We start from the raw sequence: 16993 nt of genomic DNA, 5'->3' as shown, positions 1-16993 counted from the left end.
CTCTTTGAGCCGTTGACCATTGAGAAATGCAAAGTTCTCGATTTCAATTATAAACCCAAACCTTTGATTTTATAGTTTTTCCCTCAGTGGATCCTCCAGTGTCCTTCCACCAGCAACGTCAGGATGCTATCTGTGATAGACAAGGCTGGCAGCTCTCCTTTCGACACCGTCGCCAGCCGGTTTTGGCCAAGTTTTCTGCTGTCTTTTGCTGTTTTGCGTGCTCTTGCTGCGACTCCGTTCGGAAAGTTTTCCTGCTACTTTTCACTTTTTCCTTTTCCCCATCGTTACTTTTCTTTTACTTTTCGATTTGTGTGAGGGAAAAGGAAGTACTGTAGGATGAGAGAGAAATGGAGCACCGAACAGCAAGCAGCGAGCAGCGCGCGCAACTTTTAACACACTCAAGTGTCGTAATTTTGGCTGATTTTTCGCACACAAAACAATATTAATGCTGGTAGTTTCATGGGGCGGGATCGCCGGAAAGCCTTCATCTCTCAACCTCTATATTCACCGCCTTCTGCCACACACAAAAAAAAAAAGAAGAAAAGTTAAATGAAAAGTTTTGCTTGCGCTGCAAACACGTCGCTTTTCCTCAGCCGCTTTTCGCAATGCGTCTGACTTTTGGGCCAAGAGTCAAGTTTTCCGCCGCACAGGAGGCGTGCGTATATATATACGCATGTAGGCCCTATACTCTATAAATACGAAAGTGTATATGTGTGGCAGTGCAAGTGTGTGGGTGCACGTAGCACCCAACTATTGAGCAAGTTTTCAACAAGCCAACCCGTCGGGAATAGGCAGCGTTTTTGCTCTAGCCTAAACTAGTACCATTGCACAGTGGTCTTTGTTATTCCTAAACTAGCAATGCTTACTTTTTACTTTTAGTACTAATTAAGAAACGTTAATAAATTATATAAAAATGAAATTAATTCTTAAAGATAATAGTTTATTTAATACCTAATAAAAACCTTATGACCTAGCAAGGCCTTGGGATCTCGAAAAGGTTTCATTTAATTTAAAGTAGAAAAGTAATATTCCATTTTCTTAGACACTTCAACAAAATAATATCCCCTAATCTTTAAAACCTTTAAATTACTTAAATTTAAACTTTATATAATTTTTCTTCAGCATTTTAATTTCTGTAATTTGGCGGTTTGAGTTAACCAAAGTTTATTAGAATTTAATAAGCCATAATACAGACCACTGTTCTAAGCAGCTAAACTCAATGGGGTAAAAGCGGAAGTCGCATCGTCAGGCACGAGAGAACCGCTCAAGAGGGGCAGGAAATATGTGTGAGGAGATGGTGTATGCTGGGTGGTGCGTTGAGGTGACTGGATGGCGGATGTTGGCAGGGGGGAAAAAAAGTTTGGGCTCAGCTTAAAAGTTATTAGCGTTTTTGGGGCGGGCCAGAAGAGCAGAAGAAGAGCCAAATGAGAATCAGAAAACCAGCGCATCTACGCAGGCAACCAGAAAGCACTCACAGTTCTGCTATATGGTGCGTATGCATGGCGGGAAATGTTTTTAAATAAAATGTAAAATTAACAACATTTTCATATTTTAGGATAGATTTTTCTTAAGATTTTGAAAGACTTAATAATGTAGTAATTTCATTAGAAATAACGAGTTAATCTTTCAAGAGGTTTTAAAATCCGAAATAAGATGATTAACATAAGGATGGTTAACCTCTTTACCTCTCTTGATTATGGATTTTGAGAAGCAATGTTAATACTTATAGATATTTTATTACTTTTATTAAAATCCAAACATAAATTCTTAATCACTAACTTTATTTCTCTCTGTACTGGTATATGTGAGTGCCCCTTTTAGTTAGTAGAAGTTGAGGTGAGCAGCCGAAAAATGCCACCAGGCTATAAGGATTTGGGCGTCGTTGGTGGTGAGGGGGCGTGGCAGCGAATCCAAGTTGGCCCTGGTATTCATATTTGTGTTTGAGGCTTAGTACGTTATTAAGTTGTTACGTTTGGCCTGCTACAAGCAAAAACAGCAACATTAGCACCACCAGCCCGAACGCAGCGGGTGGCTTTCGGGTGGCTGTTGGGTGGAATTTTTTGGATGGTTTGAAGCCAAGCAGTCGCGTGGGTCTCGCGCTCAACTCTCAAAGGTATTGCGTGATATTTCAATTTGTTTTTAGTTGTAAGTGGCTTAAAATGATTTAATAACTCATCAAGGGATTTGCTTGTTGTTAGGTATTTACTTTAGTTTTCGTTGCTCCTGCCATTTTCCCATTTTCCTAGCCCTGTTTCTACACTACTATACGTACTATTTGCGCGGGTTTACCTCAGCCTCAGGAGTCTTGAGACTAGAGAGGGTATAGAATTGGGATTTGGGTTTCGGTTTTTTGGGTTTTGGTGCCTAGCCCGGATCGACTTATGGCATGCGAAAGTTTTTAAGTAGTTTTGTCGTTTCATATTAACGAAGTTTCGTATTAGTTTTTGCGCTTTTTCGCTTCTTTGCCATCATTAATACAAATAACAAACTAAACTCGGAATATTTGTGTACGAGAGGTTTTTGGGGTTTTTATTTTTGGCTGCCAGAAAGTATGTGTTTTCAACACCACACCCCCATCTGGCGTGAACCACGTGAAAAACCCCGGAAAACCCCCCATTAAAAGCGATGTTTGCCGTTATAATGAGCAAAATGTATTATGCATGTTAGTATTTGTGTGTACAAATGTGTGTGTGTGTGCGCATAGTTTTGCGGCAGCTGTGTAAATATTTTAAATGCCGCTTTAGTCCTAAATGCACCCCAGGGAATCCGCCAGCTTTTCTGCCTTCCCCTCTATTTCCCCGACTATTTTTCTCAACCCCCCCGATTTCATCATGACTTCAAATTATATGAACCACATACGTGCATTGTTGGTCTATGGTTTGGGTTTTATGCCCAAAAGATCGGGTATATTGAATATATTGGAATTTATAAAGGCTTACGAAGTTGTAAAAATAAAAATTAATAGATATTTTCCTAGAAAGAAACATTTCCTTTAACTTGATAATGGAAAAGTCTTACAAACATTTATTATTTAAATAATTAGGAATACTATTAATTTAACAAACACTCTTTGTCCAGCAAAAGTTGGTTATTATTGACATAGTCTTTATATTTATTGCTATGTGAACGATGATATTAGTTTGTAAATAACATAAAAATTATAATAATAATCCGTGGTCTAAGATATGCTTTCATTGTTATGGAATCTAAAAACTTTAATATGTAAAGTATTTTCATTTTTCCATAGAAACAAATCCACAAACCCTTATGAAATAGAAACAAGCTCTTGACAAAACTAAAACATAAACTTTAACTAATTATTTTGGGCTAATCAGATTGCAAGGCCATTAGACGCCATTAGGAACAGAAAAGGGATTGGGCTAACTTAACTTCTAACCACTATCATTAAGCAGTTGAGTCTGGCATACAAATTAAATTAAAAACTTTCCACACCACTAATAAAACTGTTAAAGAATCAACAAACTTGAACAGAAGGTATTTTTGTAGTCGAAAAAGTGTTAGATTCAGCATTTTCCGCATGAACACAATATTCGTTTTTGGTGTGAGAGAGTGGGGTTCCTTTTTTGGCAAATTTAAAATGTGCACGAATTAAGCCAAATCAATTTCAGACCAACAAATTGTATAGGTTGTTTTGCGGGTTGGGGCAATCGAATCCCAGGCCCTCAACCGGAGTTTTTGGCCCTCAGAACAACGCATTGTAACCAGTCACGTAGCACAAATGTATCGAGGGGGCTGGACACTGGACAGTAAACTACAGACCAAGAGGCTGGGTTGGGTTGGACTGGACTGGGCTGGGCCAAAACACCAAAAGCAACAAGAATCGGACGGACAAACGGACAGAATTACGGACAGAAAGACCAACGGACAGTTAGACACTTGGGAAAGCATTCCGTCCGACTTGCGAGAACCCCAGGAAAACCCAAAAGTAGTTTCTATATATGTGACTGAGTGAGTGAGTGAGTGTGTGGGGGATATAACGTAAGCAACGTAAAATTTGACAAGTTGTGAAATTCTCTGGCAGCCACAGAGCGCACAAAACAAAGTTTTGGTATTCTTTGTATATTTCTATGCCAAAAATTCAATACGGCTAATTACCCAGCATCGCAACCGGCCATAGTACAGTGGTTGCCTTATATCCATTCATGTATCTTTAATTGGCATTTTGGACTCGCACTAGTGGGTGTACGAGATATTTTTCGTTGTATCTCTGAAATATGCAATTAGGTTGACAACTTTTATTGATCAATATGGCCATTGTTTTTAAGTTATACCCAAAAACTCGAAACTCGAAATGGTTATCGATTCCAATTCAAATATCAATTACAAGCAGCTTTTTGAAATGCCAATTTCAATGCCGCTTGCTGACCCAATTTTCATAGAAACTGCTCCACTTATTGACCATTGTACGATCCCTTGACTTTAGGGACCGTATCTATATGACTGCTTGGGTAGATTTGGGCACTGAGGGAAAATGGTGAAAGTTAAACTTAAATATAATTCGGTAGTGAAAATTTAAATTAGAAAAAGATCCATCAAAAATCTAAAAATCTTATTCCTGTTTTAAATAGATATTTATCTTCAACAAGTTTTTAAACATCTTAAAAATATAACAAAAATATTGTTTCTCTGACTTAAATTTGTGTTTGCCAAATATTTTAATAAAATTAATTCACTTAGGTTCTTAAGAAACATGTTTTTAACTGTCATTTTGAAACACAAACTCAAGGATAACATTTTGCAACCTTTTTATCCTGATTTTGGGGTTAAATCTATCCTTCGAAAGGTATTTTCTCTCCGTGCACGTCTGTATGTGTGTGTGTGCAGTTCGAGTGCAAGTTTTGGTCGTCGTCTTCATTGTTGGGTGTCCTCGTCCTCAACGTCGTCACAAAAGTTTCTCCTCCATGTGCCTGCTGGCGGCATGTGTTCAAGAGTTAAGTTGTGTCGAGTGGGACTGAAGGGGGTTCGAAGGGATCCAAGGGGAAGAAGGGGGAATCAGGGACACAAGGACCGAAGGGTCTGCGGTGTTCTTTGTGTGCTGACTGCACGAATTTAAAGCTGCCACACACTCTGCCAAACTGCTTTTTGACTTCTTGCAAAAGGGGGCAGGCAGCAGTCAGCTAACCAGCTGATTACTTTGGCATTTGTTTGGGCCCAACATTGCGGTAAGAACGGTTCCGACGACTGAAAGGGCAGGAGAATCGAAAACGTGAAGAGACGGCTGCTGGGGCGTCATGCTTTATTTATTGGCCGGCTACGATGTCATAAAAGTCATACAAAAAAAGAAGTAACCTTTTTGGGGGAAGCCCCAATAACGGGCGACACATTAGCCGACACTCTGGCTGTGAGACAGCGACAATGACATCGCAAAGTGCCCTGTCATAATAATAATAATACATAGCAACAACACCGCAGCGGCTCAGGGCAACAACCATAACAATTAAGCTATATCAAATTGAAAAAGTTACTTTTTGTCTAGCAACCTGTCATTAACATGGCGGTATAAAAAAAGATTGGCCAAGGGGTGTGTGTGGGTGATGGAGGGTCGCCAAATGATGATTAAGCAAAATGCGGCTCGATGTGAGCATTATAGATCAAAGATATGAATACTGAAAAAAATAAAGAGATTTGTTTTGCTTTAACTTGTCAAGTTGGTGAAGCTTTGAGTTTTCATTAATATCTCACATGCCAAAAAGTATGCTGCAATGTTTTCTGCTAAATTTGTTAATCCCCTATGGTAAGGGATTAGATAATAGGCATTAGGGATAGGTAACAATTTATAATAAGTTTTTGTATTTATTACACTAAATGGAATTTTAGTAATTTATTAAGAATTTGGAACAAAAGTTCTAAGAAAGTATTTTATTTAATATTTCTTAAAATCATGTATCAGCTTAAGAACTCGATAAAAATTATTTTCTCTGCATAATCCCTTACACATAAACATATTCACATTTATGCTTTGACAATGGGTTTACCCTTAGCCCTGTTTTATGACCTAGCAAACCGTAAATCAACGCTAATTAAATAAAAAATTGCTGAGCTGGGGTGCAAGGGAATGGGATAATTGACTCACTGCTTTAGTTCGTTTACCAATATTAATACAAAACTTTCTCATTAAGTGTCATAATACGGTCGAGCAAATGTCAAAAGCAAACTTTTTTATTTTATTTGTTTGTTTTTGTTGCCAGAGACTGGGTGACTTTTGGTCCGAGAGTCCTTTTACCCAACCGAGTCCTTTTCAATTCATTTTGTAGAAGTCTCGCCAGAAGTCCCAGAAACAAATACGTTTTTAATAAAGCGCATGAGTTGCATACAGCGATTGCGATTGCCGGACTAATGAAAGAGTTAATTGAATTTTGTACGCGTGTGTCCACAAAGTATTGGTCGCAAGGCGTCCATAGCAAATATGATTATAATTATTAATTAAAACTGTATTGTATTTCACTCCGAGCTGTTTATTTTTTTTCTTTAAACGCTCTCACTCTTTCGCACTTTTCATTGGCGTTTCAGGAAAGTGTGAAAATTGCCAAGGTATGCGAGGGGTCAAGGATTAATTGCAGTTCAACTGAGATGTTTTAAATGGTGATATATGTTAAACGGATTTCGAAATGAAAAATAAATTTTATATAGATATTTAAAGAGAGAAATAAATCATTTAAATATTGGTATATTCTTTGCTGTATCATAAGAATTAAAAGAAGAAACTTATTTATTTTTAAATATAATTTAATATATATATTTTCTTATTAAAATTTTTGTATTTAACGTGAATTACATCACATTAAAGGATTTTCACTCTACCATAAATTTCCTTCTTCTCAGAAATACCTTAAGCTTTAATCCTTTCAAAAGTATAGATACAGATACAGGCTCACAATTTCGCAGAATTCAATGAACACAATAGGTTCAATGCCTGAGGGTTTAACTGGCTCACATTTGCACTTGTTCCGGCCAAGTTGAAGTATGGCACAGCATTGAAGAGTTTCCTCCTTTTGAAAGTGTATTCAAGGATTTGGGCTTATTATTCTGAAAGATGTGGGCGGGGATTTTGACCATTTCCGGAGCTAGTCAATTGGCCAGTCACTGGGATCTTTGGGTTGTGCTTGGTCTTTTCAGAAATATAACTACGGCTAACCAGCTTCTTGACCAGTGCCTTTTATCATTAGTTTCTATTTGAGTTAAGCTCTCCTACAGTGTGGCCGGGCATTTAATTAACTCAGCAGCTCAAAGTTTGAATTTGACTTGCGTAAATTAATACATTGGCCACGTTATATTGGCCTCCTGTTGAACTTGGGGGTCCAAGAGGACCACAACAATGCCTCATCCTTGGACCTGACCTGGTTTTCATCCATACCAGTTTTTCCCCAGTTAACTTGGTATCTTTGGATGAGCTTTGACTGGCTTTTGGGGCAAAAACTTCATTTTACCACCGAACCCTTATCAACTTTCGCCACTGAACGCAGCAGCAGCAGCACTGTTCAGCTAACTTTGCTTATAAATTTCATTCGAGTCATTTGTTGACACACCCATACATACATACACACGCACACAAACAGAAACACAGATAGAGAGAGACTCATCGAACATAGATACTCACACAGTCAAATGCACACACAATACAAAAGTCGCAAGTCGCGGAAATCGCGAAAAGTTGCTGAAGTTATCTGGGCAACGCAATTTCTTGTTCTCGTTCCGCTGTTCCATTGTTTATAGTTCGCCTTTGTATTTGTAAGTTTCGCCCGAATGTGCAAATAGAATTAAAATGCGACGGAGACGGAACTAACCCAATTCTGATTTCTCATTGCAGGGGGTTTTTTGTTCAACGAGATTGTTAAAGGTTCTCGATTGGGGATATTGGTTAGCGGGAAAAGTTGGCAAACAATGAGAAGTTAATGTTGTTAGTTGGAAAAAATTTATCTCTCTATCTCTATAATCTCAAGTTTCTTATGAATAAAGGTACTTAATATCGTTGAATAAAATGTTTAGAAAATCTATTTTAATAATAATAAATTTCTAAAAATATATATAGTTTTTCTTTATAAAACACTACATGAGAAGAGTAATTAAAATATGAAAACGCCTTTGGAATTTTCCTTTCAATATCAGTTTTTGTTATAATATTTCTACCAATTACCAAAGTTCTACCAAAATTAGTAAGAAAAAACTGAGAATTAATTTGTCGCATAACCATTTCTGTCAGTACTTCACTTCCTTCGTGGTCCTCTGCACTTGTTAATCGGGGGATAACGAAATGAAACTCGACGCCACCCACAAACAACGGGCCATGACTTTCCTTTATGACAAATATATTCATTTCATACTCGTTCAAAGGCAACAAATCGCGTGACACGCTGACAGCGGTACTTGGCCCTTTGGTGTTGTTGTTGTTCTGCTATGTTTTTGTTGTTGTTCTTGTTGCGGTTGTTGAGTGGAGAGTGTAAAACTCAACTATTGTCTTCATTTTTCTTGCAAATCATGCAAGGCAATCTAAAATGTTGACACATTGGCAAACACATACACATGCCGACACGGCCACATCGACACATTCATATACTCGTACATACAAATATACATGAAAAAGGGAGTGAGAGCACTGAACAGCAAACAAACAAAAAAAAAAAAAGGCAGGCATCCGGCGCCTTTTTACCCCTGTCACTCAAGTTCAAGGTTCACACGCTGTCGGTTAAGGTTACGCTTCTATATAGACATTATATATATCGCTGAATTGTCACAAGTCTGCGCTTTGTCTCGCAACGAGCGCTTTGAAAAATTACAATAATTGTTATTTACGCATATCTGAACATGAAATGTGTCAATTGGCAAACCAACGAGCTAGCAAAGCGAACTGAACTGAACCAAATACAAAAGAAAGAAACACAACAACGTGGCGTATGCGTAATGTGTGAAAAGGGACACAAGGTCTCTGGCAGCAGCTTTGTTGGTGGCAAATGAGTGGGTGGAATGGGTGTCTGCTTTACTCGGTGGGTATTTTCGACACATATCAGACAAGTGCTGTCAAGCCTTCATAATTCGGTTCATAAAGCGATTTAGGTATAAGCATCCAGAGAGTGTTTTGAGTCCCCCGGTCAAGCCACAAAGCCAGATTATAGGACTTTTTTCTTTGAACTTAAGTAGGTTAAATAGGTTATATAATCTTAAATACTTGTAGGAAACAAGGCTTTTGCTTGTAAAACAAAAAAGACAAGTTTATTGATGCCTAATTTTTCATTTTAATTGTTAGTTTTGTCCAATTTCTTCAGATTTTTTACAAAATTGAAATTAGTTTAATCAGTTGGAAATAGAAAATAGTTATCAGTTTTAAATTAAAAAACTCACCTAAAAAATGTCTAAAAAATGTAATTGTCTTAATTTATTATCAATTAACTAATTATTATCAATAGATTAAATATATAAAAAAGAGTATCGAATCTTCATGTTGACTTTTTGCTGTTGAATTTTTACCACATTGATTGCCCCATCTAATACATCTCATTTGCTAGAACATTTTTTTTATCTTTGGCTCGTTTTTTTCTTGTTAGCCGTTTTTTATGGGTTTTTTCAAATGATTCCATTTGCAATTGCCTTCAATTAGCGGGCTTTAAAACAAACGTCAATAGAGTTGGCATTAAATTCAATCCACAGTTCTGGCACATATATAAATAGGAAACATCGTCGACTCTTTGACTGCCAGTTGTGTGGAGAGTATTGACGTGGTCTGTCGATTGAATTAAATATATATATATATAGATATGTATATATGTAACATATTTTCAACGCTGAATTAAATATTTAAAAAGAAAAATATGCTCTTGTTGCTGTACGCAGTGTTGTCGATTTTGCTGCTGGGCACGCACTTGAGTGGCGCGTCGACGGCTGACAAGGATGTGGCACCAGTTGGCGATTCAAAAACGGATTTGCTGTCATTGGAGCAGGAAATTGGCGGCTCTGCGGTGCGGGTGCGGGTTCGTGAATCTGTATCCGGGCGGAAACTGCATCCGGTTCGTCGTAGGCGTGGCATCTTCTTCAGCGGCAGCATCACGGGTTTTCCCTTTCTCAATTGGGCCAGCGGTTATTCCTGGGCATATTCAGGTTACCCATATAACTACTACAACTCACCATCGCCTGGTTATTATGGTTATGGTAGTGGCTATTATCCTGGCTACCTGGGCTATCAGAAAATTATCTACGGTTAATGTAAAGTTTAAGAAGAAAGAAAGTACGCAAATCGATTAAGAGAAAGAGAACCTTTCAATGTGAGATTATAAATAATGCCCATGAAGGACCAACGATGACCCTTTCGCCGTTTGTTATTTTACTTATTGTTGCTTCAGCTTTTTAAATTAATTTTCCGGATACGAAGAAAAAAAGTTAAGCTAAGTTGTATAGAAAGAGAGAGAGAGGGGAGAGAGGGAAAAGAACATCATGAAATTGCACAATTTATATTCATTTTTTGGTGGGGAAGCACAGATTTTGCATAAATCATTTCGCAGCGACCAAAAATGAAACGCGTAACATAATTTTTAACCCTTGATAATTTTTTATGACAAGCATTTTGCGTTATTTTCCCTCCATCTACCTTGTTGTTATTGTTGTTGTTGTTGTTGCTGCTACTGTGGGCCACAGCGAAATGCAAATAAAGCGGATCAAAAGTTTGTTGTTAAAAGAAGATTAATTGCAATTTGGTGGCAAGACCTGAAACATTTCGGACCCAACTCTCTCTCTTCAATTTACCAGAACCCTTCTCCATCTCCCAGCCTTGCTGGGTGTTGGTTGGTAATTAAATATTTTTAAGCTGTAAATGGTTTCCATTTGCGTGATGCTGCTGCTGCTGTTGCTGTTCTTATTTTGTATTTGCAATCAATAAAATTCATTAAACGTACAACAATAACAAGCAGTCGGGAGTAAAAAAAAAAAAAAAAACAAAAAACCAAAACAAAAATGGAACAAGAAAAATCAAATAAAATAAATTCCAGGCATGGTCTTAGTTTCAATTGCCACTCGGCAGTTGTAAATTGTTCTTCTATAAGTGCTGTCCTGGCAGTTGTTGCAGTTTTGCAAGTGGCTATTGTTTATTCATTCCGTTTTATAATCATTTTATTGCCGAGGTATGCTGATTTTTTAATCAATTTACATAATTTATGCATTTTTTATGAACTTAATTCCCAGTTGGGAGTACTATAACCCAAATGGCCAGCCATTCGGCTTGTGAATTGTTAAAGACAGGTATGGGGACCAGGGCGGAATGATTGCAAATTTGATAGTTGATCTGCTATAATATTGAATTATCTTTATAAAAGCAGTTGTCACATTGTAAATCATTAAAAATTAATTATTGATTCAACATTGGCTTTATTTACAGCGCTCTTTCGATTTTCATATCAAAAGTTACAAATATTTCCATAAATTAAAGTGAATTCTCGCTCTGCAAATTGTTTAAAATATAAGCATAATTAATAAGTTGCCAGATGGAAATTAATTTTGGTTGTGTATTAAATGAAATGGGAAAAGTTTTGTTTATTAAAAATATATTATAAAATTTTTTAAAAGGAATGATTTACTAACAATGAGTTTTAAAAACTTATTTAATTAATACTTTAACACTACATTTTTAAATTCATATCCTTTCCATACTCACAAAATAGTACCAAATTGTAATTAAACATAAATAATTATAGCATAAAACTATGATCTATAATCCACAAGTTCAACATTACTTTTCCTTCCAAGAAAAACTTATTTTTAGAGCCTTTCGGCAAGGGAAAACCCCTTCTAGTTAATGAGTATTTTACGGCTTTTCAAAGCTATGATTAAGTATTTCAGCAGTTAGTAGATCACACGTGTTTCCAGCAGAGGTTAAGCCCACACTCGGAACTTCCATCCTTAACCCTTTTAATATTTTTTTTTTGTTAACCACCTGTAATTAATAGTTTTCAAACTGACCATTTTTTATGCGAAAGAAAAGGGAAAGGCCAGTGAAAATACTGTGGAGGCGGTCCAAATTGAGGGTATTCGAAAATTTTAATAGAGCTGTCAGTTGTACCACTGCCACTTTTCCACTTTTCCATTTTTCCGGATGGGCGGAACGACCTCCAGCCGGCCAGCCAGCCATCCGTCCAATCAGTCATCCGGGAGCTGGGAGCTGCCTACTCCGGGACTGCGGACTGTGGACTGTGGACTATGGACTCCGGGGCACTTGTGCCCATTGTGCTTGCTTTTCATAATTGAAACGAGGTCAAAACCAGCGAACCTCATTAAAAATTGAATTGTTTAATTTTCATTTGATTTAATTAAGTTATTTGTTGGTCAATTAACCTTTTTTCCGCTGCTCGCTGTTCCGTTTGCCATTGTTGTTGTCTGACATATCAATACGATGTACTAAAGAGTATATATCTACTCTATATATATATATATATATATATATCTGTATATATATACTCGTATTGGATAGAGTTGTTTGTGCTGAAATTATATTGTTATTGTTGTGATGATTGCCCTTTGCCGTGTACAGAGAGAGAGAATGAGTACGTTTTAATGCCTACTTGCAATTATGTGTGATGTGTGAGATGTGTTTGTGTGTGTGTGCTGGCGCCAACGTGTTGAAATTTATTAATTAAAAATACTTTTCAATTAAAGTTAATGCGCTCAGCATTTATGTAATTCTATGTGTAAATACGCTGTAAACTCTTGAAACAACATATTATGAAAATACCACCATGGCGAGCCAATTAAAGGGAGTTTTTTCATTTTTTGGTTTTTAAATCCAGAAAAGGCTTAAAATTATATATACTCCCATCCATTCAATGCTATGTAAAGTGTCTAAAGTTCTGCCCTTTGTTATGGCTTTGGTTATTTTTTACTTAGCACTTAGCGAGCGGCTTAAACTGCAACTCAACTCCGGCTCAGCCGGAGCTCAACTCCGCCGGAGTCTGGAGTACAGAGTCTATCTCATTATGCTCAAATGCACTTGCAAAAGGCTGGGAAAACTCAGTTCTGAGCTCCTAACAGAGCGATAAACAATATTCATGATTATGAAAACTTGTGCGGCGTTCGCTTTCGCACTTGAAATCTGTGTAAAACGAGGGTGGTTCGCACAGATCAAGGGCTAGAGTAAATTACTTTTAATTTAAATCCTTTGGCTTTTGTTCTTGGCCAAGTAGCGTTGCTAGGTCTTAATTGTGGGTTTTTTTTTTGTATAAAGGATTTTTGGGTGTGGCAGAAGGTTAATTGTGCATATTTTGGTCTGGTATAATAAAGCTTAGTATGAACTTTAAGTTATCAAAAGATCTAAAACCTTAAAAGTTTTCATTCTGATTAGTATACCTTACCTTAAAGTTAAGCTGTTGGTAAATCAGCTTTTTACACCACCCACACTCCAACTCTTTGAAACCTTTTGACCTTTGATACCAGATGCCATGGCTGTATGAAATGTACTTGATTGCCAAAATCTAAGAATCCTAAACTCGAACAATTCGAGAATCCGTTTACGTTGCCAATACGCTTGGAGCTGCCCTCCAACGTCCAGTCCAGTCCGGTCTGACTTTGCCTTTTGGAGAAACTCCATTAAGCAAACGCACTGGGTCGGCTTCAAATAATCCAGAGCTGGCCATTTTCTCATCCAAAGGCTACGCTGGCAATGACCACAACTACATCTACAGATGCAGCTACAGATACAGATGCGGATGCAGTTTGCGGAGATACGGTGGATACATGAGGGCATGTAGATGTGTACATATATTTTGGCAAAGCATCGAGAGGAGAGGAGTTCTTGCCGCAGAGGCCAACTGAAATGAAGTGTCATTGTGATGGAGCAACGGCACTGCAGCTGCACTCCAGTACGCTGGAACTAGCTGTGCAGGATGGCAATAGGGATGGTAAGGATCCACAGGACCCGACCCGAAGGACTCGCGCACTGCCCCCCGGACGACACATTTACACGCACCGCTGCAGCTGCAGCGCTGCCTCACGTACTCGGCATTGTGACAAATGGATTTTCGCATGAAATCCCCAGGATTTCTTCAAGTGTAATTGCGCACGCTAAAAGCGAATGCGAATGCGGATGCATTTGGCGGCATTTCCCCTTCTCCAAAATACAGAAGAAAAAGCTATATAGTCGACTAGTATATACTTCGTACATATAAAAATATTAACAACCCTACGTTTGGTTAATAAAAGTACAAATTTGGGAACACTTATCACCATATAAATCAATTTGTCTAGCCTAGGCTAGTAGGCTTTTAGAAGTGAGTCCCAAGTTACCATATCGTAAGACCTTAGGCTTCCTAAAAAGCTTCCCTTCTTCCCACAAACCATATATACCCTTCCGTACAACAAGTACCCCACAAAAGAATGCGGATTTGAGTCCACAAAACGAGCATTAAATTTCATGCACTTGCGAACGTTTATTGCTCTGGCAGGATAATTTTTCAGCGCTGGATGCTTTACTTTTCTTTCTTCTTTCATTGGGACTGCAGCATGATCGTCCAGGTGCGATTATGGGCGCACACGCGGAAAATTCGACTGAGTCGTCGAATAACGTTGCACGGTATGCGCAACGATTGGCCCATCCAGGTGATCATCAAACTGCAGTTGTTAATGCAGATTTGTAGAATCCGCAGGATACAAAATATTAAGGAGTTTCTGAAAGGTGGTTCTAGCCGTCGCAGGCCATAGCGGACGCATTTAGAACCCACCCTTAGTACATTTGTCACTAGGATTAGAAACTCCTGAATCAACTGGAACATGCCCAATACATTTTGTAGATAAACAAATACAGCATATAACATCAATCTCAAAGGTGAACTCAGAAATAGTCCATAGGTAACAAGTCTCCGATCGTTGTCCATATTTTCCACATCTTCCATTTTCTGGGTTTGGTTTTTTATATATTAAAGTGGAAACTCAACACAACTGTAGAGAACTTGAAATTTGAAATGCAAACTTTTCCCGTGTGCGTGCTATTGCCTTCGATTGGACTTTTTACTTGACACCACGTTTATTTTTTCTTTTTGTTTTCGATTTGCTGTGTTGGCTTTGACAAATTTGTCGTAAGCTACTTGGCAAAAAGGTGTCCTTGTCGTTTTATGTTTTTTTTTTTTTTTTTTTTGTATTTTGAGAGTGCGAGAACGGAGATGCCACTATATCCTATATCGTGAAAGTACAAAAAAGTTTATATTGCCAAACATTAGGAAACCAGGGGGCCGACATTAAGGGGAACCAGGGCTGGGCCACCCCAACAAATCACGCCCAGGCTATTTGCAGTGAATTGAAATTGATCAATTTGGGTAGTTAGGGGAATTGTTTGGCTTTATGTACGCTGCTGGCAGCTTTAATGGATGAATTCGCTTATGCCATCGGGACTCTCGAAATGGGTAAATTGAGGTTGCCATTCGGGCCACTGGATCTCATCGAATACATATGTATCCATACTTCTATATATATAACTTGATATATAGCGAGAGATGCCCTCAAATCGAATTAACGTTTGCCCTGCGGGACACGTCCGTACGTTTGTTTTTTTTTGTGGGAAAATCAAGGAAATAATTTAGTCAAGTTGCTAGCGTTTTGACAGGTAAAATTATGGCAAAAATCAATTCCAGTTAGCGATGATCAGAAATTGCATGAAAAACTAAACAAAAAACTTTGGGATGTGATTTAAAATTAGAATTATATGTAATATGTTTATATTTATTATTAGTCTTAGAAAAAAATATTTCAGAACATTTTAGTTAGTTGCATATTTGATTTCCGAGTGTAAACGTTGTATTATGTGAGTCAAGATATGTGATAGCTAAGTTTCTACATCTGGTCCCACTTTTTTCTTAAACTTACTGTAAATAATGACTTAGCGGATTTGTCATAAAGCATTCGTACAATGTACATAGTATGTACATACATATCTAAGAAGAAGCTACGAAGATTTGCATCAGAGTATGACCAAGAAACAACCTGAAAGTTTGTTTAAAGGTTTTTCCTACCTGGGAGTAATTCAGAAAAGCCCTAATTAAAGAAATAGCTATAAATATAGAAACCTACTTCTACAGTAATAAAAAGTTTGCCATCAAAATATTTTCAGTCCAATTTTTTCTCTCAACAACAGTTACTAGCCATTTTAAAATTAAATTCCTACAAAACAAAGAGTGTGCGATTTTATAAGATATTTTATTCAAACATTAGCAAAGATTTTTTAAGACAATGGAATTAGTATGCAATATTTGCAAGACCACAACTTGTTTTGTTAAAGTATCTTTACAAATTACATACTATTCATATTTTTTAAGGTTTATCAGCAATTTATACTGAATAAATACAGATTTATTTTTTGTTCAAGGAAATATAACCGAAATAAAACCTGTCGATATCATCGGTTAACATACCTGATACTCATTCTGAACCCGACAGCTGATGGCATTTGAGTTTGCAGTTGGCTGCATTTAAGCCCCGAACTGCAGTTTTCCGGCAAGCAGCTTACTGGCCCGCCTGGCCGAGCAGCTCAGTCCGAAGTTTCCAGAGGTCCCCTTCTTTCTCTGCCTTCTCTTCTGCTCTTCCTCCGGCTCTTCTTGGCCAGCTTTAAGTTCCTGCATCTCAATTTCCCACTGTCCATTGCCCCAGTGTTCCTTGTCTTTGTGCTCATCTGTCCTCACTGCATTATTTCCAATTGCTCCTCTGTTAGCCCAAAAACCGAAGGAAATAAAGAAAGATATGGTGTTGAAAAAAAAAAAAAAATGGAAATGTACAAAAAAAGGAAAATGGGAAATACGAAAGGAGAAAATCTGCCTAATTCACAGTGAAGACAGAGCCGGATTGGCAGGGGGCTGGGTAGGGATCAGATGAGGGGGCGGGCCAGTGCTTACAACGCAAATCTGCGAGCGAACGGAAATAAAGTGGAAAGTGTAATGACAAAAACCCGGATTAAGAATGTGCCGCATACAAGTTGCACACTTGCGCCTTTCTTGATGTCCGGTTCCTTTTCCAC

At 37.8% G+C, this 16993-nt stretch overlaps 2 protein-coding genes across 2 annotated transcripts; one reads left to right on the top strand and one right to left on the bottom strand.

The window, feature by feature from the left end:
• The first annotated feature begins 9325 nt into the window (after window positions 1–9325).
• On the top strand, window positions 9326–11533 carry LOC108116831. The gene has a single exon (XM_017228882.2). The coding sequence runs from the start codon at window positions 9825–9827 to the stop codon at window positions 10212–10214; it is 390 nt and encodes a 129-aa protein (XP_017084371.2). The 5' UTR covers window positions 9326–9824; the 3' UTR covers window positions 10215–11533.
• Window positions 11534–12509: 976 nt separating this feature from the next.
• Window positions 12510–16690, bottom strand: LOC108116819. Its single transcript, XM_017228868.2, has one exon. The coding sequence runs from the start codon at window positions 14880–14882 to the stop codon at window positions 14478–14480; it is 405 nt and encodes a 134-aa protein (XP_017084357.2). The 5' UTR covers window positions 14883–16690; the 3' UTR covers window positions 12510–14477.
• Window positions 16691–16993: the final 303 nt, after the last annotated feature.

This window comes from Drosophila eugracilis, unplaced genomic scaffold (assembly GCF_018153835.1).
Source record: "Drosophila eugracilis isolate 14026-0451.02 unplaced genomic scaffold, ASM1815383v1 contig_415, whole genome shotgun sequence".
In the NCBI taxonomy this organism is placed as follows: Eukaryota; Metazoa; Arthropoda; class Insecta; order Diptera; family Drosophilidae; genus Drosophila; species Drosophila eugracilis.
This window is presented reverse-complemented; position numbering and strand designations above follow the sequence as displayed.

Excerpts from the sequence above, each read along its gene's own strand:
- LOC108116819 (XM_017228868.2), bottom strand. The coding sequence starts at position 14,882 with ATGGAAGATGTGGAAAATATGGACAACGATCGGAGACTTGTTACCTAT.
- LOC108116831 (XM_017228882.2), top strand. The coding sequence starts at position 9,825 with ATGCTCTTGTTGCTGTACGCAGTGTTGTCGATTTTGCTGCTGGGCACG.